At 54.9% G+C, this 23,656-nt stretch overlaps 1 protein-coding gene across 1 annotated transcript; it reads right to left on the reverse strand.

Moving 5' to 3' along the window:
• Window positions 1-1,710: 1,710 nt before the first annotated feature.
• NPHP4 (nephrocystin 4) lies at window positions 1,711-20,934 on the reverse strand. Its single transcript, XM_063176841.1, has 28 exons — window positions 20,797-20,934; window positions 19,856-19,987; window positions 17,982-18,154; window positions 17,596-17,660; window positions 17,215-17,370; window positions 16,337-16,473; window positions 15,470-15,636; window positions 15,262-15,388; window positions 13,673-13,846; window positions 13,422-13,551; window positions 11,198-11,244; window positions 10,296-10,495; window positions 10,001-10,192; window positions 9,236-9,420; window positions 8,851-9,011; window positions 8,004-8,184; window positions 7,076-7,192; window positions 6,804-6,883; window positions 6,439-6,656; window positions 6,156-6,345; window positions 5,925-6,008; window positions 5,673-5,829; window positions 5,292-5,377; window positions 4,343-4,428; window positions 4,090-4,261; window positions 3,358-3,537; window positions 2,439-2,582; window positions 1,711-2,294 (listed from the first exon to the last, which is right to left on the reverse strand). The coding sequence occupies exons 1-28, from the start codon at window positions 20,932-20,934 to the stop codon at window positions 2,154-2,156; spliced, it is 4,020 nt and encodes a 1,339-aa protein (XP_063032911.1). The 3' UTR covers window positions 1,711-2,153.
• Window positions 20,935-23,656: the final 2,722 nt, after the last annotated feature.

A 23,656-nucleotide genomic window follows, 5' to 3' on the forward strand; every position in this document is an offset into this window, starting at 1 on the left:
AGCCTCCTATTTGACAGCCTTGATCTTAAAGAAATCCATTAAGAGCAGCTTTATCTCTGGGTTTTGTAACCATTAAATCAGGTTTTATCAAGTCGGTGACGCGCTTTCAGAAGACAAGAGGGAGAAACAGGGAATAAACCTCCCAAACTCCCACGCTGGGGCTGCTGGGCTGGATTTGGGAGACATGGAAATAACCAAGAAAGGGTTTGTCTCACTGGAAAGCCTCCCAGGGTGATGCTGCAGGTTGCAGGAGCCTTTGCTGGATGCTGCTGTGCTGCTTCCATGCGCCTCAATCAGCTTTTGGTTTGGCAGAGGTGCTAAATACTCATTTCAGCTAATAAAGATGCCCGGTAATGTCATATTACAGGGCTGGCAAGCTCCCAGCAAATATTATAGTGAGGCTTTGTTTAATTAGAGGCTTCTCAGGCAGTCGCAATTTCCTCCTCATAATGGGGAAAACAAGCTGGGTTTAAAAGTTTGGGCTGGCGGCAAACCCTGCTGAGGCTGGGGCATCCAGAGAGCCACTTTCCAAAGGGCCCTCAGCTGCTGCAGGAGCTTCATCCCTCTTGGTTTTTCTTATTTTTACCTTATTTTCTCATCACTAGTTGCAGATTTTAGTTGCCCCGCCCTGGCCTGGGTGCTGGGGCCAAGCCTCCCTGCTGTCCTTGCTCCTCTGCTGCCATTCCTGCAATGCCTTTGCCAAGGCAGTGACATTCCAGTCCCCAAAAGGTCTCATCTGCATCTGCTCCAGGAGGGACAACACCCCTGAGAATTACTGAACCCATGGAAAGAACTTTTCAATCCCTCCCCTCCCTGCACACCTTGGTGATGAGACACAAACCGAGGTTTTTAGGGCAAATTAATTTTGTCATTACTGGAATCCAGTTTCCCTCCTGACATGCATGCAAATGGGAAGAGCACACCGAGCTGCATGCCAGGCACGGGTGCTCGAGTTCATTGTCATTAGCAGGGATGACTTCATTAAGAAGTGGGAACCCAAGAAGCTGCCCCCACACTTGAGTTTGAGAGGCAGCAGCAGCAGCAGCAGCAACTCCAAGGGTCGTGGCCATAATGCCAAGCAGCTAGGTCACAAGGCATTTGCATTTCCTACAGGGGAAGTTTTATCAGCTTTTCTTGATGACAGCTCTGTAGATTTTGTGCCACAGACATGTGCTGCAGGGGAGAGCAGGCAGCACCATTCAAGCACCAGCTCAGCTCGAGTCCCTGCGCTGGCATCCCCTGAATGCTGGCACATCATTCACCACTCGAGCTGCCTGTGCTGCAGGTACAGCACCAGCTCATTCATAAGCCTCAAGAAATATCGTTGTGTGAAAATGCAATAAAAATTATTCAGCTAATCTACTTTAATAACCCAACTTCGGGGCCTCTCTGTGCTGCAGACAGTATAATCATTTCTAAAATATGAGCTGTCATTTCCCATCAGTGCGAGGGAGGCAGAGGAACTCGGCACCCGACTTTATCGGGGCCACTAATTCACCAGCCTGGGGCCTGTGCAGAGTGAGGCAGCATTCCCAGAGCTGGTGGGCTGCCCCACCCTCCCAGTCCCATTTATGGTCCCTGCCCTGAGCCCCAGGATGCTGCTGAAGGGGATGGGGGTGATGCAGGAGACCTCCAGGACTCATCTCCACAGGACAGGGATGCTGAGGATTTCCATCTTCTCAGGAAGAAAATGCTGCCACACTCTGACAGTTGTGCACAGCAATTTTTATACATCAAGGATGAGTAAAAAGTATCAAAAACACCCGTAAAACTGCCTTAGTGTGTACAAAACTCACCGCTGAATATAAAATACTTTAAAAATATTCCGCAGAATCAAATCTGCAAACTTTTTAAAGTTAAAAAAAGATTAAAAGTGCCTGAAATATCATCATGCCTAACAAAACACAGATCCTGCAGTACAAAGTGCTGTAGCAAATACATCCACTCATCTCAATTTGTGCAGATGGAGCTGTGTGGCACCACCAGCACCCATGGCAATGCCCAGGGATGCCACGGACAGAGACACCCCCCTGTCTGGCAAGGTGACAGCCAGGCCATGGGGGTCATGAGCACCCTCAGACAGACACAGCCACCCCCAAGGTGGTGTGGGCTGGCACAGGAAGCTGCAGCTTTGCAGTGACAGGCAGGAGGCCTCACTGGTACAGGACCTTCACGGAAAAGGTCTCCTCGTTCTTGTCCTCGTGGTCATTGATGTGGATCAGGATCTCCTCCTCTCCCACAGTCTGGCTCGGGGCGAAGCGCAGGCCGATGGTGTACACCTCCCCTCCAGCCACCTGCAGGACAGAGGGCTGGAGGAGGCAGCAGGACCTGGCCAGGCCCCAGCCAGGGTGGCCCTCATGGCCAGCACCCACCCAGCATCGCCTGGTCCGGCCGGATGAGGGGCCTGACAAGGGGGGAGTGCTGGCAGCAGGACGTACCTCGAAGGAATCCTCTCTGAACTGCAGCAGGTCAGGGCGGTTGGTGCACAGGAAGTAGAGCCGGGGTGAGGGGTAGGGGTTGGTGTAGGTGATGCGTTTGTTGCAGCCTTTCCCACCTCCCGCAGGCAGAGAGATCTCAAAGGCCTGTGGGGCAAGCAGGGGCACAGATGGCAGGGTGGGCAGCAGCAACAACGGGCATTCCCCAAAACCCACCACAGAGAATTGCCTCCCACACACTGCCCTCCCCTCCCACACCTCGCATCTGCTCTGCCAGCCAACGGAAAGAACCCACCTTTGATCAAAAGAAGCAACAATTAATTACAAGTGCAAAGGACAAAAGGCTGGGAGAGCAGCAGAGACTAACCAGCTCCTTCTCATTCCCTGGAAGAGCTCAGATAACTAGATGAACTTGATGACCCTGAACAGCCCCTTCCAGCCCCAACTACTCTGATTCTCTTAACACCTCATAGCACAAGCAGCATGTGGCAGGACAATGGGACATTGGTGTAAATGCCAATCTGAACCTTTCCCAGTACCAAGAGGTTCAGGAAAACATTTTTAGAAGGAACACATTAGCCAGGAAATCTAATTTTCTGTCTTTGAGGCAAGGCCTCTGCCAGCACAGCGCTAATCGAAAGCAGCATGCTGCAGCTCTAATTTCACAACTGGGAATACTTCCGAGCTGCCGCTCCTCAGCGTGGGGCTGCCTCCAAAACAGCCTAAAAGACATTCTACCAGGGGCTTCAGTCAGATTATTCAAGTACCCCAAGGGCTAAATGTGTGTTTTTGATGGCAAGCGCCAAAAAAAACACAGATGGAAAGAGAGGAAGAAGCAGGAGACAGCCTCAGGTTATGGGCAGAACTGAGACCAGTGATCCGGCGCCATCGCCACGTTTCGCAGTGGCGAGAGCTGCCGCACCTTGGAGATGAGAGGCTGCCTGCAGGACAGGCAGAGCAGCCAGGAGGACACCAGCTGGTGGGACTCCACATCCACCAGGTTGAGGTAGATGAACTTGCTGCCAGCCCGCCGTGGCCTCACACCGATGTACAGGTCCTGAATGCCATTGGCAGGGAGGAGGAAGGCACCGCTGGGATCCACCTGTGGAACAACACCTGGAGGTACAGCCACCCACCACGGCTGAGCACAGCCCTGAAAAGTCCAGCTTGAAGCATCAATTACACCCAATTGCTCTTAAAAATCTCTACCCCTATTCCATCACTATTGAATGCCATACTTCCCAGCCCCAGGAATATTCTGGGACTAATTCATGTCAGGAAGGACAAGAGCAACTCGGGAACACTCAGGGCCTCCCCAGCCCAAGGGTTCCACCACACAGGTTTTGCCTGAGGAGCCTTTGCCTTTCCTTTCCAGGACAGCAACGGAATTTTTCTGCCTTTTATTATTCACATTTCCAATTACGGACGAACGAATTCTAAAGAAATTGAGAGTCTTCAGACAGTCTCATTAACGCAGATAATTCGCCCTCCGGGGTTTCGCGCCAATGATCCTACACATGACAACTCTAATCAAAAGATAATTATCACAAACGCTTTACGGCTCTCAGTTGTTCACGGCTCCGTGTGGGTTGCCTTTTGCCTTCTGGAGGGGGTTTCTTTGGCCAGCCAGCCCCAAGCCCACCACGGGGGTTACCTCCAGCTCCTGGGGGTGGGAGGCGAAGGCGCGCACCCTCCGCGGGGCCGCGGTGCCGCGCAGCAGCAGGGAGAGGCGCGTCAGCTGCCCGGCCGTGCAGGCGACATCCAGGCGCTGCAGAGAGTGCAGGTAGAACTGCCAGATCTGCACAGGTGCTGCCAGCCAGGCGTCCCTGTGCACGGACAGACAGACAGGGCTTGTCACACACCGTGGAAGTCAATGTTCCCCACCCTTCTGGGGTCCTGCTACTTACGTATAAATAGCAACAAAGAATTTTTTGATCTGCGGGCTTGGTCCTCCAGCTACTTTGAGAAAGATGTCCTGTGGCTCGCCAGGCCCCTGCATAGACAACAGAGCATTGTCCCAGCAGTTGAACAGCTAATGAGGACCCCAGGGGTATCTTCCCATTAATGGGGGAGCTACCACCAACTCCCATACGAAAGCAGATGCTTTCGGTACATCGTTAAACGTTATTAAGTTATTATACAGCTTGGCTGAGCTCTCCCAGTATTTTTAATTACAAAAGAGGATACAAATGACTATCACATTCCAGGTCTGTATCTGTAATCAAATTTTGGCAAATTTTCCACAAGTTTTCTAACAAGCCCTAATCCAATTACCATACTAACGCTTTTCCGCAACAGCAATTAGCAACTATCCCTCGTTGCCATTTGCATGGACATGCCCAAGTTTATTTTTCCCTTCCACCTCTTCCTGCTGTGGAACCAGCCCAGGAGAGCCTCCTACTTCAGGAGGGAGTGGGATGGTGCAGGGCTGGGCATGGAGCTGCCCCTCTACTCCAGCATCCTTCAGCATGGACAGGCTTTGCTGTGCACCCCAAGGACACACTGTCCCCCCACCCGCTGCAAATGCCTGTGGATACCCCAAGCAGCAGAAAACCCAACAAAAGGCTGCTTTTCCCCAGCATCTGAATCATCTGGTACTTGCTCAAAAGAACAAGCAAGTACAGGCTGCTGCATGATGCGATAAGGGGCAATGCTCAGCCTCCCCCGCCAAAACAACACAGCTCCTTTTAATTGGGAATAAAAAGCAATTCCAGCTTCATTGCTGCCACTGTGTCACTGCCACGTGCTGGTACACAGGGATGCTCTGTGGTTGCACCCACATCAGCAGCTCTCTGCCAACCCAAACAATCTGCAGGAGGAGGACACGAGGAACAGCGATGCCCAAGTGTAGCATACCAAGGATTTGGTTTCACAAATGATGTCGGGGTCGCTGCAGCGAACGAACATCTCAGGCTGCCCTCCTGGCACCCCCACCGGCGTGCCTGTGGACAAGGGACCAAGAAAATCACCTTCAGCTTTTCCCCTACCTGTGCCTTTCCTCTCTGCCCCACAGCTGCACACACAACCCCTCAAGCTTGACTACCAGCAAACCACACGGGTGTGCAAGTGTAGGGAATTCAGGCTGAAGTTAACAGAGAAAGAGGGAGAGCAAGCGAGGAGCCCAGGGCTGTGAAGGCGTGAGGAAGCAGCAATGTGCTCTCTGCATGCTGCTGTGCCTCCAGAAAGGCTCCATGAACTATGGATGATGACTAACAGCCAGGCACACCACAGACTCACCAGGGAGGGTGTGCCAGGCAGGCAGCCGAATGGTTTTCTTCAGGAAGGTGAGCTCTGGGTGGTAGAAGCGAAAGGTCTGGTCCACCACATGGGGCTGGGGCTCCACCTTCACCCGTAGGAGTGCAATGGGCTTCCCCCTGCTCACCTGGAAGGAGACCTGTCCCGGGGACCAGCAGGAGAGGGCTGGGGTTTTCCTGTGATTCTGCTCCTCCCATGCAGCCCCTCAAGCAGTGTTTCACATGACTCCCTAACCTGGATGAGCTTTGTCTGCTTGGCCCCACTCTTCCCAAAGGAGTGAGCTTTGTCATTGGCACCAGTGCCCAGCCCAGCTGGCCCCTGTGGGGTGAAAGAGTGAGTTCCCTCAGGGTGCAGCATCTCTGCAGCTGCTGCTGCTCCCCATGGCTGTTCCAGCCTGCTCTGCAATAGTAACCACAGCCAAGGGGAACATTTTGTAACAGCTCAAAACAGCTCAGAACAGCCTACCTGTGCTGCAACCACAGCAGGGTCTGCAGAGAAGGTCTGGTACTTGAAGGGGATGTGGACAGTCTCACTGGGGCGCAGGTAGACCTGAGGCTTGAGGTCCTCACGGAGGTGGAACATATCCTCTTCCACCGGTGTAACACTCTTGGTCAGCTCCTTGAAGTGGCGCCACTCCCTGGGGTCCAGGATGACACTGGGGCAGTGAGCAGCAGAGGTGCTGGTGAGGACTGGCAGGGAGCTGGCACCTCCCTGGCACCTCCCCACAGGCACACAGGGGAGCCCCCACCTGAGCTCAGGGTGGTCGACCTCGATGGTCACGGTGTGCTGGACGCTGTAGGGGTTCCTCAGGGCGAACTCAAAGAACTCAGCTGTCCCCAGCACAGCGTGGACAGTGCGGGTGGCTGTGATGGCCTGGCTGAGCATCTGGTAGATGCTCTCTCCCTTGATGTGATCCCGGTAGGAGTCGATGACCTGCAGGTCCCAGGCACGCTGCTTTGGCCAGCCCTGCCCAGAGGGAAGGAACCATAAGCACAGAGACACCACAGGCGTCTGGCCCCACGCCCTGCTGCCACCAGCACCCTCGTGCAGCCACACCAGTGCCACGTGGGTGGACGTGGCCTCACTGAGGGTGACCAGGGGGGCCAGGCTCACTTCTGGCCGGCGACTGCGCAGCGCGGCCTCCAGCTCATTGTCCACATCCACCAGCCTCCGTGCCCACGCCGTCCTCCTGCCTGTGGGGAGAGACCACCATGGCACCAAGGAAGGATCCCCCCATATACTGCAGCCCCCAAGAGCTCTGCAATACTGCAGGGCTGGAAAGGGGAGCACCAGAGGGGCAGCTGACCCACAGCCGGCACTGCAGCAGCAGAGACTCTGTCCACCTCAACCCAGAGAGGGACAGGCCAGGCCCCAGCAGGACTCACCACCAGGAGTGCTCAGGGAGTACCCCCTGCCACCTGGGGCGGTGACAGTGCTGTCTGGTGCAGTGACAATGCAGGAATGGGATGGCAGCTGCCCTGGGATCTCCTCGCATGGGTGACCTGCACAAGGAGAGACAGGAGTGAGTGGAAACCATCCTTTTTCATTGTTATAAAATCTACTGCCAATTTTTATCTCCCTGCAGCCCTGTTCAGCCAATTTACACAACATAAGCACGAGAGAATATCTGGAAACCAATGATGCCCTAAGAGCCCCACATGCTCCCCAGAGCCTGTTCTGTCACACAGCCACCTGCCCAGGGATGGAGCAGCACTGAGAGCACACACCATCCTGAGCCCCTCACCAGCTCTTACCTTCATTTCTGAGTTCTGCCTTGCCCTGCATGGCCACATGCTGCTGCATCTGCCCATTCCCACAAAGGCTGTGCCAAGTGGAGCCACACAAGGTATTTGCCCAGCCTACACATCCCATCCCCATCCTTCAGGAAAGGGTACCAAGCTTTGCCACCCTGTTTCTAACAGTATTTTCATTTTATAAAAAAAAAAAAAAGAGAATGGGAAAAACAACAATCAAAGGGTGGCTGCTGTCCTGGCACAGCAGCTCTTTGTCAGGGTGTGAGTTAAACCACTCCCTGGGTTGTGGATCTCAGATTCTCCTTCCCAGGAGCTTATCGGCCCTTTGCAGGCAAAGTATGGAAATGACGATTTAAGATATCTTATATGGAGCTAATCTCTCCTCTGAAGATAAGATTTTAAAACCTGGAGTCACTGCACATTTAGAGGACAGAATTAAATACATAAAATAAAAGCAGCCAGCAGGTTCTGGGGAGGATGCTGCCCCTGGGTCTCACTCAGGTGCATGCTGTGTGCCCCATCCCAGCCTCGGAGGGTCTCGTGAGCAGGGGGTTCTCACCAATGTTGGCCAGGCAGAGGTGGAGGTGGCCCCTGACAGCCACACGGACGCCGAGGGGCCGCAGGGCGCCGTGCCTCAGCGCCTCCCGGCCCAGCACCGTCCCGTCCGGCTCGTACTCCGTCGTGGCCACCTCCAGCTCGTGGTAGGTCCTGACAGCCAGCTGGCCCTGGCGCAGCAGGGGCTGGGCACAAAGCAAGGACAAAGTGCAGTGAGTCACTGGGGAGTCTGGTCCAGAGGGGTCAAGGGGTCTGGGTGTCGCCCTGTTCTTCTAAGCCTTCTGATGTTTACGTTTTTGTAACGGAGTTTCTCATGTAAATAATGATTGTTCTGCGTTCCTTTCTGGAGGAGGAGAGAACTGATGGACTGTTGGTTTGACCAGTGTGGTTGGAGAGGTGGCAATTTCATCCCCCACTTTTGGAATTCTATAAATATCGAGGTCCAGAATGAACGTGCCTTTTTTGCCTTCGACACCTCAGTGTGTGAGTGTCACTCATTTTGTGCCATATTTCTACATCTGGGCATGAATGGCACTGGATGTCCCGGTTCTGCAGGCCTTGGTGCTAGAATACTGCCAGAGTTCCAGGGAAGGGCAAAGAAAGTTAATGCTTTGTCATCACTTTGGAGGAAAAGATAACAAATCCTGTGATTAGGGGCTTGTCAAGCTGACACCTGATTCGGTAACACAGAGGGGCTGACAGCATCTCCATTACTGAAGACACAAGGACAATGCAACAGCATCTCAACACATGATCAAAGGGAGAGCTGGGCTCTTCTCTAACACTCCATACAGGCAAGGGACCCTTCAGCATTACCAGCCACAGGAAAAGACCTTCAATCTAACCAGTACCTCCAGTTTAATGGCAGCAGACCCAAAATGGAGCAGGGAGTCTCCATCCCAGACGTCAATCTGGAGGCTGTGCTCAGCCAGGTACCGCAGGAACCAGCGCTGCTCCCCGGGCCTCAGGAAAGCTGGATCCACCATGTACTTCAGCTGCAAGCCTGGTGGTTCTGCAAGACACCACACCAGCACAGACATGGCACTTGGCTTGGTGGGAAGCCTCACACAACTGACCACTGTGTACTCCTTCAAACACCGGATGTTTAGAATTATTTTCCATGATGTGCAAACCAGCAGAGGTTTGCTATTAACACCAGCCCATCCCTTGGGCCAGAAGCAAGCCCTCATCCACCCAACAGAAGAGAAGCACACAGATGCTCAAACCAGAGCTTACTGGTGAGGGTCCCATCCTCATTGACACGGACAAGGAGCTGAGCTGGCACAGCCAGCTCGGTGGCCAGCCCCCCCTCCATGCTGACCAGCTGCAGCCGGGGCGTGGTGACCGGTGGGAAACGGTAGAACTGGAAGGTGAGGAAGACAGTCCTTGGCCACAGCCCCTCCACGCCGCCCTGGGCATCTCTTGAGAAGAGAGAGAGAGAGGGGTTTGGGTTACTTGTGGCACGGTGCTGCCACTCTGTCATGAGCTACTCGTGCATTTGGCACATGCCAAGAGGCAGAACAACAAGAGAAGATTGGCAGCACCGCAAGTATTTGGACTTTTCTGAAGACAGCGGCCATACGGTTTGCCTTAACTTCCCAAAAAGCTTCGTAATTCCAGCTGTCTCCTGCCATATGCTGTGATGGAGGCGCCCAGCAAAGACAACGTGCTACCTTCCCACAGCACACTGCCAGCCATGGAAAAAACAGAAGTGGGGCCTTATCCAGCCAAAGCCACCCCTTGGGTGCCAATTTTCCCAACTCCATTTGCATTTCTGGAGAAACCCTGCATTAATGAGCTCTGACATCACATTGTGGCTTATGGATCCAATTTTAAAAAACTGGATTATGACTTAAAAAGTGCCCAGGGAGGACAAAAGCAGGTGCAAAAGAAGAGACATCTCCTGCCCAAGCAGAGAGGAGGGTTAGGGGAATTTGGAAAGGACTCTGTCCAGGAAGCCTTTGGGATCTACCCACATAAGACCACGAGCTGCCATCCCACCTTCCAAAAGCCAGGAACTGCAGGACTATTTCATTGCCTTGCAGAGGGTCAGCTTCCTCCAGCCGCAAGTTGAAGTTGCCCAGCTCCACTGGCTCTGAGATTTCCACTGGCTCCTGGTTGCAGTCCAGGATGTCTGGGAAGCCAGCAGCGTGCAGGCGTGCCAGAGCAGCACGAGATAGGGACACATGGGAACTGATGGAGAAATAGGGGTGAGCTCCACAAATGGGGCCACAGGGACCCTGGCAGGCCAGGTGACGGGGCCACAGGAGCCTGGGGAGGGGCAGCTGAGCATCACCTGCATGCCTGCAGCCCCACAGCAGCCATGGGCAGCTGCAGCGGGGTGAAGGGCAGCGCCTGCAGCTGGTCACTGGCACAGGGCTCCGTGTCTGGCGAGCCCAGGTCGGCCTCCAGGTGGGTGATGCCCCCATCCTGTGTGGTGTCTTGCAGAGTCTGGCCTGTGCTCCGTGGTGAGGCCACGAGCTGGGACACTGAGAGCTGGTGAGAGAATGGCAAGCCCCCCTGAGGCAGCCCTTGAGGCAAGCTGAGCCAGCAGCCCCTCTGTGCTAGAGGAGCTCAGTCACCACGTGCCCCGGTGTTGTCATTCCACCAAGAAGTGTTACAACTTGGCCACACAAGGGTTTGCACCTCCACTGTCATTTCCCTGCTGCTCGCTCCCTGGCAAGAGGAGGGATGAGCACAAGCAGCAGGAAGATCAAACTGCTTAATGCGGCCTTATGAGGCATTTCATTTCATCAAAAATATTTGCGTGCCTTGATTCCTGCATCAAGATATAAAACAGCATAAAGAGGGCTCTCAGTATTCACAGCTCTCCTTAAATCCTGGGAGCTCTGCACGAACAAGCCATGTGTCTCTGTCAGCACATACTGGGGACAGCAGCACCCAGCAAATCTGCGCTGTCAAAAACCAGAGCTGCCCTCACTCCTGCAGTATGAAAAGGGCACAGGGAATCTCTCCCAGCACATCACAGGCAGGAGCTGCTTTGCTGCCTGGAGGAGGTGGAGTTGAGGACACTTGGTGCCTCTTGGCTGCAGCAGACAGGAAAACAGGCAGGGTATGGGTCCAGAAGCACAGGAAAACAGGCAAGGGATGGGTCCAGAAGCACATCCTACACGTGGGCCCATCCCTGGGGAATGCTGCTGCCCACCACCCACACCCACTGGTGCATGTGGCACTTACCCCTGGTCCCCGTGGGGAGACTGGTGTTCGCCGTGGGGCTGGCACTCCTGTGGAGAGGGACAGGAGAGATGCTGTAGAGGAACCAAAACTCCCATGCCCCACAACTGCAGCTGCACCAATGCCACCAAACCGCCCTGTCCTCCCACCAGCCCTTTCCAATTTTAGGTGCGAAGGCAGCACAGTGAAGCAGTTTACCATCACCCAAACACTTCTTTTGACTTATTTCCCAATAAGAACTGCTGCTTGGGGGTTAACACAGCACATCTCCAGATCCATCCTTTATTTTGCCGTGAATCAGGCTAACTGTGCCACAAACAACAGCTCCCCCATCCCCTGACAGCGCCGCGGTGCCTCACGGCCACGCGGTGCTGCCTAAGTGGGATGCTTAATGAGACGTGAAAGTTTTAGGATACTTAAGGTTTTCATCGTTTCCCCGTTATTTTTTGTCACTCCCTTCAAGTGCTGGAGCATTTGTGCCCCGAAACGGTGGCAGCTTTACCGTGTTTATATTCGGCTGCTCTCTGGAGCCAGCACAGCTGAGCTCGCTGAGCCGCGGGTCCTTCGCAGCAGAGCAGGGGCACAGATGTTCCTTCTCTGCATCCACGTGATGCTCAGACCTTAATTTGCTTCCCTCCACCACACAGATCCCAGCTATTCCATGCTGGCTGCTGTGTAAAGGAAACCACCCCGTTTCCCTCATGCAATATTGTTTCCTTCCAGTCAGGATGGCTTTGGCTGGCGTTGAGAAGAGGATGGACAGATACAGCAGCAACACCAGCATCTGAGCTGACAGATGAAGCTCTTGGCCTCCCCTGGGCCAGGCAGCAGCACATTTCTCTACAAAATGTTAACCCAATAGTCTCTACAGTACCTTGGAACACAGGCTAGGGAGGCACAGCTCTGGAACCACCACTGCACTAGCAAGCCCTCCTTTGTGCCATAAGCCCCCCGGAGCTGGGAAATGCCAGGGAATTTGTCCCTGAAAATCACCTTGATGAGGATCTCCCCTCACCAGGGACACAGCACACAGCCCAGCACACTCCCCCAAGCTGGAGCTCTCCAGACCACCACCAGGTTGGAAGCTCAGTGTCAGCACTTGCTTCCCTCTCCCCTCACCACACCACAACTCCATCAGCATCCCAGCCACCTACAGCTCAAAGGCACCAGGAAAAACTCTTCAAGCAGCACCAAGAAGGTACCAATCATGATGCAGCTTGTACTGCAGGGAAATGAACCCCACATACCCTGACATCACGAGACCCCTTCATCTGCCACTAAAGCTTTCCTCACCAAAGCCCCTCCCAGCAGCAATCCTGGCTCCTCACCAGCAGAAACACGGGATTTGTCACAGCAAAGCCAAGGTGCCACTGCCATCTTGTGGTTCCACAGCACTGCAACCAGCATGGAACAGCAACACACAGTAATGGGCATTGCCTGGCCCCTAAGCTGACACTAAATAGCTCATCAGAGAGCTGGGGAGATGTGACACACACTGAAACACTGCCTGCTGTCTGAAGCATCACCCCCAGACACAGCTGGGACCCCAGCAGGAGCAGCACTGCAAAGAAAGGAGAGTTTGCTTCCCACCAATCACAAAAGGGGGATGAGAGAGGAACAAGTCAAAGGATTTTTAGGAGCACAGTGCAGGGACAAAACCTCATGCCCAAACTTAAGCCCACAGCATTTTTCCTTCCATCTCCAATAGAGCAGAGGGATGCTGGAACCCCAAACACACAGCCCCCCAAACAACAAACAGATGCTTCCTCCTCTTCCCCAGCCAGGCAGCAACACATCCTGCACACATCAACCCAACCCAGGCTGCTGTCACACTCCCTCAGTGGTGGCACAACCAGATTGTTTTTCCCCAGCCTATGATTGACATCTCTCCTGTTCCCATGTCTGAAGAGACACTGAGTCCAGAGAAAGGAGCAACAGCACCTGCAGTGAGAACGTGGTGCTGGTGTGGTCACTGCATCCAGAATGGGAGCAGGCAGAGGCAGTGCTAGCAATTCCTGAGGATTTTGCACATGGCTCAGCAATACTATCACATGAGAATTTTGCAAGTTAAAAAGTGAGAGCTGAATTCAACTTGACAAAAATCTTGCTTCACTCCAGTAATTCATAACTAGCTTGCTGAAACTCACTGAAGTCTTGTTTTCTCTCCCGAGCAGACACCAGTGCCACACTCTATATTTTAAATGTCAGCGATCTGGAAAACACTCACTCAGCGATGGCGTAGGAGGCTTCTTCGACTCGTCCCTGTCTTTACATAGGATCTCTGCAGCAGTTACAAGATGTTCTTCCGAATCAGTGGAAACATGGAATTGGACAGTCCCAGACTCCACGTGCTTCCCCTGAAGTTGGCAACAAAAATGCTTTCAGACAGCGCGGTACACGCAGCCTTCCTCGTGCCTCCGACAGCGGCTCCCTCGCCCTGACACCAAGCAAAGCTGCCAGGGGCCAGCACACCCTTACCTGCCGGGAGCTGGGGGGGGTCCTGTAGACCAAGGTTTGGCAGGGGCCACGGCGGGCGCCACCACGCAGGGGGAGGATCACATCTGTGTCACCAGTGCCCGGGACGGGGCTCCAGACAGCCCAGCGCACCGAGCGCATGTCGGCCGCCTCGCTGCGGGCGCTGCCAGACAGGGCCTGGGGATGGGGGAGCACAGTGAGCACCAGGCAGCCCCAGCTCACTGCCAGGCAGCCCCACTCACTGCCAGGCAGCCCCACATCACTGCCAGAACCCAGGAATGGGTGCTGCCAGACAGGCACTGCCTCTCATGCCCCACCGCAACCTCCTCACACCTGGCTCTGGCACCACTCTCCGTCCCGTTCTGAAGACATTTCATTTTCCAGGACTTTATGCCTCTGTAACCCCTCCCTCAAGCAGCTGCATGAAGGGATATATGTTGGACCCCCATCCCTGGCAGAGGGGAAAGGTTTCCACTTACCCAGCACATCCACAGCCTTCCTCAAACTGAAGGAGGGGAACAGAAACAAGAGAGGGCTCTGCCAGCACCCACCCTCCCCCTCACAGCTAATTATGGCACGGAGGACAAGGACAAGGTGATCAGCTTTGCAAGCAGCTTTGGGATTAACCACTCTGCCCCAGGGCTGCACCACAGGGACTGCACCACTGCTGCCCCAGACAGCCCTCCCCACAGAGCCAAACACATCTGCCTCTGGAACCCCAAATCTCCATGGGATCTTGGGCTTCAGCTTTCCAACACAGCTGGCCCCAACAACTTCCAACAGCACAGCTCAGTGTCTCCCTTCTCAGTACAAATCCCTCTGGTCTGGCACAGGTATCCTGCTTTACAAATGCCCATTCTCCCTACTTTGGCTCTGGACAGCTTAACAAGAGGCATTTGCCACATTTTCAATGAACATCTTAGCGGGACGATTACAGCCTCTAAGGCCTGGCAATCGATTCAGCCAGCCAGGAGCTGATGGCTCCAACAACACAAGGTCTCTGGAGGGGATACACAGTACTCATTGAGCTGGGTTTAACCTGCAGAAAGGTTAAACTAAGATAGGAGTAAACGATCAGTAAGTAGGTGAGAGTATATTGACTGCAGAGACCACCCTCAGAGATTTCTCCTGCCTTTACAGCTTGAGAACATCAGGCTGAAGCACCCAGAAAAACCTCATCATTCAGGGCAAAAACAATCAAAAAAAAAAAAAAAAAAGAGTGGGATGGATTAACCTCTTTTCAGCATAAATGCCAAACTCTAAAGAAAAGCCTTTTTGATATTACAAAAAAAGCTGAAATTTTCTAAATTACCTTGCCAGAACAGTATGGGAATGCTGCAGGCTACATTCCTCCATCTAAATATAAACAGTGGAGAAATGCAACCACATGTCATTAAAATAATTCACTGAGCCATGCAGGTTGTTTTGTCCAGTGCTGTGGAAGGCACCCACACATTACACAGCACAGCCATGCAACAAGGACTTGGAGAAGCAGGATGGTGAAATGGGCAGAGGAAGGAGCTCCTCAGCAGGGCTCACTCCTCCAGAATGGATCCCTGCTCTTTCACAGGCACACACACGCTCAGCCCTACCTTGCCACCACCTCTCCCCGTGCTGCAGAAGACATATTCCAGCTGGAAGCAGACCCTGAATGCCGGGTGAGGAACCATTTCACTCAGCTGGATGCGGCTCCTCAGCACCAGGGCTTGACCTGCGTCCCTGTGCGGGATGGAGAAGTGGCTGTGAGAGACACCCGAGGCAGGAGGGAAACAGCAGCAGCATTAGAGGAGCTCCCCTTACCTGGCTCTAGAGCTGGGCACGCCCTGGCAGCGACCTGGTGACAATTCTGCCCCTGGCACCAGCACAGCGACCTGCGGAGCCTGGACGAAGCGCAGCCCGTTGTGGACGCCGACGTGCAGCCGCCGCTCCCGAACCACCACCTCCTCGCCGTCAGGGGCAGTGTTAGCCTGTGACAGGAATGTTTTACACCTTTGGGCAGCACTCTCTGTGCTGATCACAACCAGAAGAATATAGGCAACCCTTCAGAAATTCAAAAAACAGGGTGTATTCCCCCAGCAGATGATATTAAAATCTTTTGTCTTTATGGCAGAGTTGATGCAAATCTGGCAAGAAAGGACCTGGCCAGTGGCTGTCACTCCAAAGGGATGGACTCGATACACACTGCATCTCATCTCTGCATTTCCCACAGCAAAGCAAACCCAAATTCTGCTTATGAGTGTCTGGATGTTCAAAACAAAGCCCAGACAGAGCACACAAGTACTAATCCAATAGCAAAACAAGCTAAAGACTTCCACAGCAAAAGAAAAAATTGGAGACTCCAAGAGAAACAAATGCATGAATTTCACTTACCTGACACTTTTCACCCCACCCATAATTCCAGACACTAGAATTACTGCTCTACACTGTGCCTTCCCTGCCCCAACCACACTGGCAGTACCTAGAATGATGGAATCACAGAATGGTTGAGATTGGAAAGGACTTGAGGAATTTTCTTGTTCCACCCCCTACCATGGGACATCTTCTGCTAGAGCAGGTTGCTCCCAGCTCCATCCAACCTGGCCTTGGACACTTCCAGGGATGGGGCAGCCACAGTTTCTCTGGGCAACCTGTGCCAGGGTTTCACCACCCTCACAGCACCCTACTTACCTGAAGTAAGCGATCGCTGTTCAGTAAATCCAGCAGTTCCTCCTCAAACTCCTCCAGGGAAGGGTACAACTGGATGAAAAGCCGCTCCAGATAGCAGGTGACCGTCTTCATCAGCCGGGGCTTCTGCAAGCAGTCACCTGAAAGCCAAGGTGGTGGCCACAGGTTTCCCAAGCAAACAGAAAGCCACCACTGCTGTGCTGGGGTGTCCTGCAATGCCAGCAGTGGCTCTGCCCACTCAGCTTCTGAGTACAGGCCTGAACACCTGCAGGGATTCAGCTGCTTTCAAGACCTTGCTCAGCTTCAGTACCAACAGTTAACACCCCAAAGCCATCAGCAGTAGGTTTTCCAGGCAGGAATCTGAAGAATAATTCAGCTGCAGAACTCTGAGGAATTTTTTTACCCTCTGAATCTTCAGCTCACATATTTTAATTGCAGAAGCTCAAAGGGCAACGTGCCATAAAGAGAGATTAACAAAAGCCGAGTGGGCAAGAGCTCATGCTCCCAAACCTGTCAGGCCCCAGCGATGCTGAACCCACCTGAGGAGTTTAAACAGGCTGCAAAAGCTCTTTTTAAGATTCTGCTGAACAACTGTAATTAAACCAGCCATAACTTATCCCTTGCAGCTTCCCAGAAGCAAAGCAATTAACGGACAGGGAACTGACTGAGCCATTTTGACAGATTCCAGACTGAGCTCTGAGCATGAGGGCAGTGGCTCCCCGCAGGGGGGATGCTCCTGACAAGGGGTGACACTGCAGAGAAACCACTGTGCTGCCACAAATGCCCTCCCAATGCCCTCCTGCCCTGCCCACAGCCTCACAGGGACCCACTGCCTTAAAGCAGGAGCAGCACAGGCAGAGGGAAATGGAAAGAGCTCTTACTTGTGTCTCCACGTGCCGGCAGCAAGCCAGGAACAGTCTGCAGCCCAGATATCAGCAGGTTTTCAGGAAGCAGGTGAAATATTGCCTCCAGGGGCTGGTGGGACTTCAGGCCATACTGCAGGTGGCTCTTCTCCATCACTGTCATGTATTTGTTCTCTGAAGAAAAAACATCCCAAAATGACCAAAACTGGAGAGACAGCCTCACAGCCCCAATGCTGAATGAATCATTATCTGTGAGTACACCTGCTAGGAGCAAAGGAAAACCTGTGTTTGCCCAGCCAGGCCATTCCCAGCTGGCAGTAAAGCACATCCACTGAACACACGTTTGGGTAAGAGAAGCCACCAAGAAGGGCTGAGATGCCATGTCTGGCTGCTGCTTACTTTCCACAGGGTCCTGGAAGCGTGGGTGCAGTAGGGCACGTGGTGTCCCATGGTACAGCTTCAGCCTGAAAGCAAGGAGCACATGTGCAGCAGTCAGTAAATCCACCCTGAAGCAATCTCCATCTTCCATTGCATCTCCATCTTCCACAAAGCCCCTGCTCAGCAGCAAAACCCACCCCAACCCACTCTGGAAAAGCCTTTTAGGGAAGGGACAGGCATTCCTTCCAAACCCACTGCTTCGCCAGAGTGAAGAATTCCAGGTTTCTAAGTGCTGTCTCTGTTTCTGCAGCCCCAGGACCACCCTTCCCCTCCCCAACCAAAGCAGCCATGCAGGTTGCCACCTCAATTCTCAGTGTGACCTGTGACACAGCAGCAGGGGAACCTACGCTCTGTCCTCAGTGGTCGGGTCTGTCACCTCTGATCCGCCGTGGAAGAGGGGGATGATCCCAAAGCCACAGGAAAGGTGCTGAGAGCCCCCACCCCCTTTCCCGGCTCTCATTACCACTTCCACGACAGCAGCAATGCCAGGGTGGTTCAAGGAGGTGTGGAAATAAACGACCTGGGACAGGAAAGGAGAGACATGGGTTGCTTCAGAGCTGGCAGTGGCAGATGCAGGCAGAGCAATGCCTGTTGTGCTGGGACACTCAGTGGCACAACCAGAACATCCATTAAAGCTTCCAGACAGAAGCTAATGGCAAATCACTTCTGACACTGCTACAAAATCTCAGCCCTTAAGTCTCAAGCATCATTTTTTTTCTTTTTTAGCTTTTTTTTTTGTTGCCAACACCTGTTTTCCAGAAGGCTGCAGACCCCAAATGAACGAGGCTTTGATGCATCCCAGACCTACAGCATTAGAGCAGGAAAAAAAAAAAGGAAAAAAAAGGAGTTGGAAACCTTCCTGAAATGGGGAGAGACATAGGAGTAGCCTGGACCTAAGGGAAGGAGGGGACAGGACACAGGTCACCTCCCCAGGACAGAATTTAACGCTAGGTTCATCTTTCTATTAAAAACTCATTACCTCAGTGTTTCAGGGAAAATGTTTACTGCAATATGGGCTGTCAGGAAGGAGTAACAGAGAGAGACATTCCCACATCAACCTTGAGACATAAATCGTTATTCCATTAGCCTTTACTGTGAGGTGCTGGATTAATGGCCTGACTGCTGTGCCTGCAGAGCAAGGCTCACCCTGCCAAGGCACAGGGAGCCCGGACAGGGAATGCCCTGTGCCACTGAGCTCGAGGGGCCCTCCTGATTGCACACAGCAGTTTCTGTCATTTCATTCCTCTGCCCTGAGGACAAAATCCACCACAACCCTCTGATCCCTGTCCTCACACCTTCCTGCTCTGGTAAGTATACACTCGGCACACACAGGCAGAGGAGCAGTGACTTTCCTCCTTACCTCACCTGTCACAAATCAATTCCAGCTCCACCTGAAGTGCTCCTAACAATGAGCTGCTGACTTTCCCACAGCTGGAAGATCCCACCCCGCATGCACATCACCCCTCCTCTGTCAGACCCTGCAGGCAACACAACTCAGCCACCACAGAGAGGCTGCAACACGGCCCCCCAACACCCCAAAATTCCTGCCAACTGCTCCCAACCACATGGCAAACACCCAGGAAGCCTGCAGACGCTGGGAATGTATTTGGAAAGGCAGCTCCTCCCAGCATTCAGCTCTCTCTGCAGCACTCTCTGCCCTAGTTTTAAACCATCCCTCTTCAAAACAGGCCGGGGTGGGACAGTACTGAAACACTTGGGAGAGAAATGCACACATCAAAGCACCTCAATGTCACTGTTGATGTAAAGGAAGGAAGAGGACAGGGCCCAGCTGTGCTTCACTTCACCTGCAGCACTGAGGAGGTGGAAACAGAGCTATGAATTGGAAAACATGGGTCATGCTGTGGGGCAGTGGGATCTTCCCATTAAGGGACACCCTGCTTTGCTGGTACCAGCAGCAGATGGAAGATTTTGGGAGAGTTTAGCTCCCAGATCAGAGAGAGAAGCGCTGTGCAGGAGGGTGGGCAGCTGCTCCTTCCCTTCCTTCCCATTTGTGGGGAAACACTGCTCTCTGCTGCCAGCTCCAAACACGGCAGGTGGCACTCGGTGGCACTCACTGCTCCCACGGTGGCACTGGCCTCAGAGGAAACCCAGCACCGCAGTTTCTCAATAAACCACACATAAACCTTAATAAACAGGCGGTGTCTGGGATGCACCCTGGGCAAAATGGATGGAAAGGGGTTTGCTTCTGTGTTTTCCCCACCTCGTTGAAGGCGGCCCTGGCCGAGCGTGGCGGGGCAGGGCTGGCAGCTCTCCAGCTGCTCCTCCACGTCCTCCCAAAGAAGTGGTGGTAGGTGGCATCGAAAAGGGAGAGGCGCAGCTGGTACTCGGCTCCCTGCAAGGCACAAAGCACCAGCTCTGGGGACAGGCCAGCTCTGTGGCCCCAAAGCTCAGCACACACTTTGGTAAGAGATATAATTCCTGTTTTCTAAGGGATGCCCAAATCATGGCCACAGACAGCTTCATGCATTGTTGCAGTAGCTGCCTCCAAGCCAGAGGTGGACAGAGCAAAGGAAAAGTGGGAAAATTGAGCATTAAGCATAGAATAAAGAGGCAATTGATGTTAAAGTGCTATCCAGAAAATTTAATTTAAATATACCTGTCTAAGCTAACAAAAAACTAAATGGAAAATTAATTAAATGCTAACTCAGATTTACAGGTATTGAAACAACTTAGTGCTTCCAGGAGATCTCCAATTAGTTCTCCCCAAAACCATCTTGCTTTAAAAGCCATCATGGGGAGTTCAGGCTCACACACATGGATAGGAATGCTGAAAGGGGCTTAGAAAAAAGATGGAGAGTGACTTTGTACGTACACAGAAAGTGACAGAATAAGGAGAAGGGGGGGGGCTAAACTAAAAGAGAGGAATTCAGGTTTGATCTTAGGGAGAAATTCTTCCTTGTTAGGGTGATGAGGCACTGGCACAGGTAATCTAGAGAAGCTGCGGCTGTTTCATCCCTGGAAGTGTTCAAAGCCAGTAGGTTGGAAAAGGCAAAGCTAGTCTAGCGGAAGGCAGGAGGGTGGAAGGAGATGATCTGTAAGGTCCCTTCCAACCTAAACTATTCCATGAAAGTGAGACTCAGAGGAAACAACGGGTGCAGCAAGACATTGCCGGGGTCCCCCCGCGGGGCCGACCGCCCCTACCTGGCAGAGGGCAGCGCCGTGCAGGTGCTTGAGGACGCAGCGGAAGGCGGCGGAGCGGGGCGGGGGCCGGGCCCGGCCCCGCTGCGGGTGCGGCGGCAGCGGCCGGTGCTGCCGGAACACCCGCTCCCACTCGCCCATCGCCTCCCGGGGGTCGCCGCTGCCTCCCGGCGCCAGCTAGGGCGGGCGCGGGGCTGGAGCACCGTGGGGGGACACGCACCCTGCGGGAACACAGCCACACGGACCCCGCGCCGTCAGCGCGCACGGACCGACCCGCGCAACCACCGCACGTGGGTGGGCACGGCCGCTGCCCACGCCCGCCCCGCATGGGGATGCACAGGGGAACAGCCAGGGCAGGGCCGGCCCGCGGCCGCCCACGCACCCCCGGGATCCCGGTGTGAGGGAGCGGGACAGGACCCAGCCCCGTCCCTCGGCACCCGCATCCCCCCCCGCTCACTCACCGCGCCCCGACGCCATCTTCTTGGGCCCAACCAACCGCGCGCCGGCCCGAGGGGAGGGATGGACGCGCTGCCGCCGCTCGCTGCCTCGCCGCCCACCTTTCACGCCCCGTCGCCGGCAGGAAGCGCTGACAGTCAGCGTTGAGACTATCTCGGAGTGATTCTGCACGGGCGCGGGATGCGACTGCAGGACGGAACAGACGGCGGCAGTGGCGGCCTCCCCCTTTCAGAGCGGGTGGTCGCGCCCGGCTCAGCATCGGGTTACTAGGGCGATGGTGCCGCACCGCGCGGGGCGGGTCCTCACGCTTGGCCCGGCCTGTTCTGCAGCCAATAGGAACGGCGCAGCGCCCTCGTCATTTGCATGCGGCGCGAGAGGCGGGCGGCGCGGCCAATGGGCGGTGGGAGGGGCGGGGCCAGGCGCGGCGGGGCGGGGCCGCCCCCCACGAGGGCGGGCGGCGGAGCGGCGGGAGCGGCGGACGCGGGGCAGGTGCGGGGGCGCGGGGGGAGCGGGGCCGGCGGGAACACCGGGACCACCGGGACCACCGGGCGATGGCGGGGGCGGTGGGACCGGGCAGGGCCGCGGGCAGCGCTACGGGCGAGGCCACCCCGCCGCATGCCCCTCCCGACTGGCGCGGAGAGAGGGGCCCTCGCCCCGCCGTCTGCTCTCGGTCCGGTGGGACCCCGTGCTCTGCGGGGAAGCGGAGGGGTTGGCTGTGCCCCTTCGCCTTCCCGCGGCGAGGCGAAGGGAACGCTGCTCGTGATGCTCCGGTAGCCTGCGGCCTGTCACCGTACGGCGGCAGGGCAGGAGCCCCGGTGACACGGTGTGAGCCGCCGGCAAAGCCCCGGTGACACGGGGGTGGGAACATTAGATTTCCCCCCGAGCCGATTTGCGCACAGTGAGTCAAACGCCGCGGTTCCTGCAGCTCCCTTCAGTTTGCTGCCGTCTCTTAGTCCGTTCCTTGTCTCGGTGACCGGCGGGATGCCGATGGAAGGAGCCCCGAGCCCTGTGGCCGGTCCCCGGTCCCTTTGCAGCCCAGGTGCTGCTGCCTCACCATTTCTTCTGCCAGGCCTGAAGCTCCTGAGCTTCTGTCTCTCCATCCTGTATTTTTTGGGGGCTGTTTTCCTCATGATGGGATCCCCGTGGGCCCTGTGCCTGTTCAGCCTGCGGCCAGCACGGGACTGACTGCTCACGCAGGCACCCCAGGCTCTCATCCAGGTGAGACATGGTCTGTGCTGCTGGCAGGTATGGGCAGGGCACCCAGCCTGCTTCCCAAAACCACAGGTTTCTTCCCCAGGCATTGCTGGGAGCCACGGCGCAGCAGTGGGTGAGTGCCAGAGCAGGCTGGGCGAGATGTACCCAGTCTCTGTCACATCCCCTATCCAGGCCTGTTGCATATATGCAGTGATTTTCCAGCTGGTGAGCAGAAAATTCCTCTACATGGAGCTGCCAACGGCAGATTCAAGCGAGCTGCTGGTTTTATTCATTATTACTATTATTGTTTTGATGAGGAGGGTGGCAGGGCCAGCTGTCACCTCCTGCTCGTGGCCTGCGGGTCTGTGGGTCAGATGCATGACGGAGCAGGAGCTGATCAGCTTGGCACATGGCTCCCACCATCTGTGGGGGCAGCAGAGCCGCTGATGGGCTGGTGCTGGGAGCATCCCCAAATGGGACGGGGTTTATGACCTTTCCTGGCTGTTCCTGGAAGTGCTTGTGGCATGGAAAGTGGGCGCCCTGGCAGTGCTGAGTGGTGCTGTCGGTGTCAGCATGGTTTGGAGCAGGCACTGTGTTATTGGCCCCATCGCTGCCAGGACCGTGCTGAAATGGCAGGGGAAGTGCCAAGATGCTGCCACGAAGCTGAACAGGACTCAGCTGAGGGAGAGGAACCAGGTTTTCCTAATTTACGGCTGCCAGAGCGCCACTGCGTGAGCAGCCTGCCCCAACCCCTGGCCCCTTTTTGCTGGCTTGGCCTCTCGTTTTCCTGTGAGATCCAGCTGCACTGGTGTTGTTATCACTGCGGGATCACTGAGTCGCACTGCCACAGGGACCAGCCTGCTCCACTTACTGAGGTGGCACGCTCCGGGCTGGTTTTCTTTTACCCAAGATAGCCAAAAAAGCCAAAGGCACTGAGAAGGCGTGATGAGCACAAGGGGGATGAGTGTCCAGTGGCAGAACGCGGCAGCCGGGTGACCCTGGCGCTGGAGGCAGCCCTGCAGCATCACTGCCGCCGCTGTATTTGATTATTTTAAGAGAAACACACGCGGCGCGATGTGAGGCAGTGATGATGCAGCTCCTGCCCAGGCTCCCCGTGGCCCCGGACGAGCCTTCCCCCGCTTGAGCTGCGCAGGGGCGGCTGGTGGCAGCCGCTCGCTCGCCCACGCGCTGCCGGTGCCGGGCTGCGGCGCCG

Source organism: Melospiza melodia, chromosome 26 (assembly GCF_035770615.1).
Source record: "Melospiza melodia melodia isolate bMelMel2 chromosome 26, bMelMel2.pri, whole genome shotgun sequence".
Classification (NCBI taxonomy): Eukaryota; Metazoa; Chordata; class Aves; order Passeriformes; family Passerellidae; genus Melospiza; species Melospiza melodia.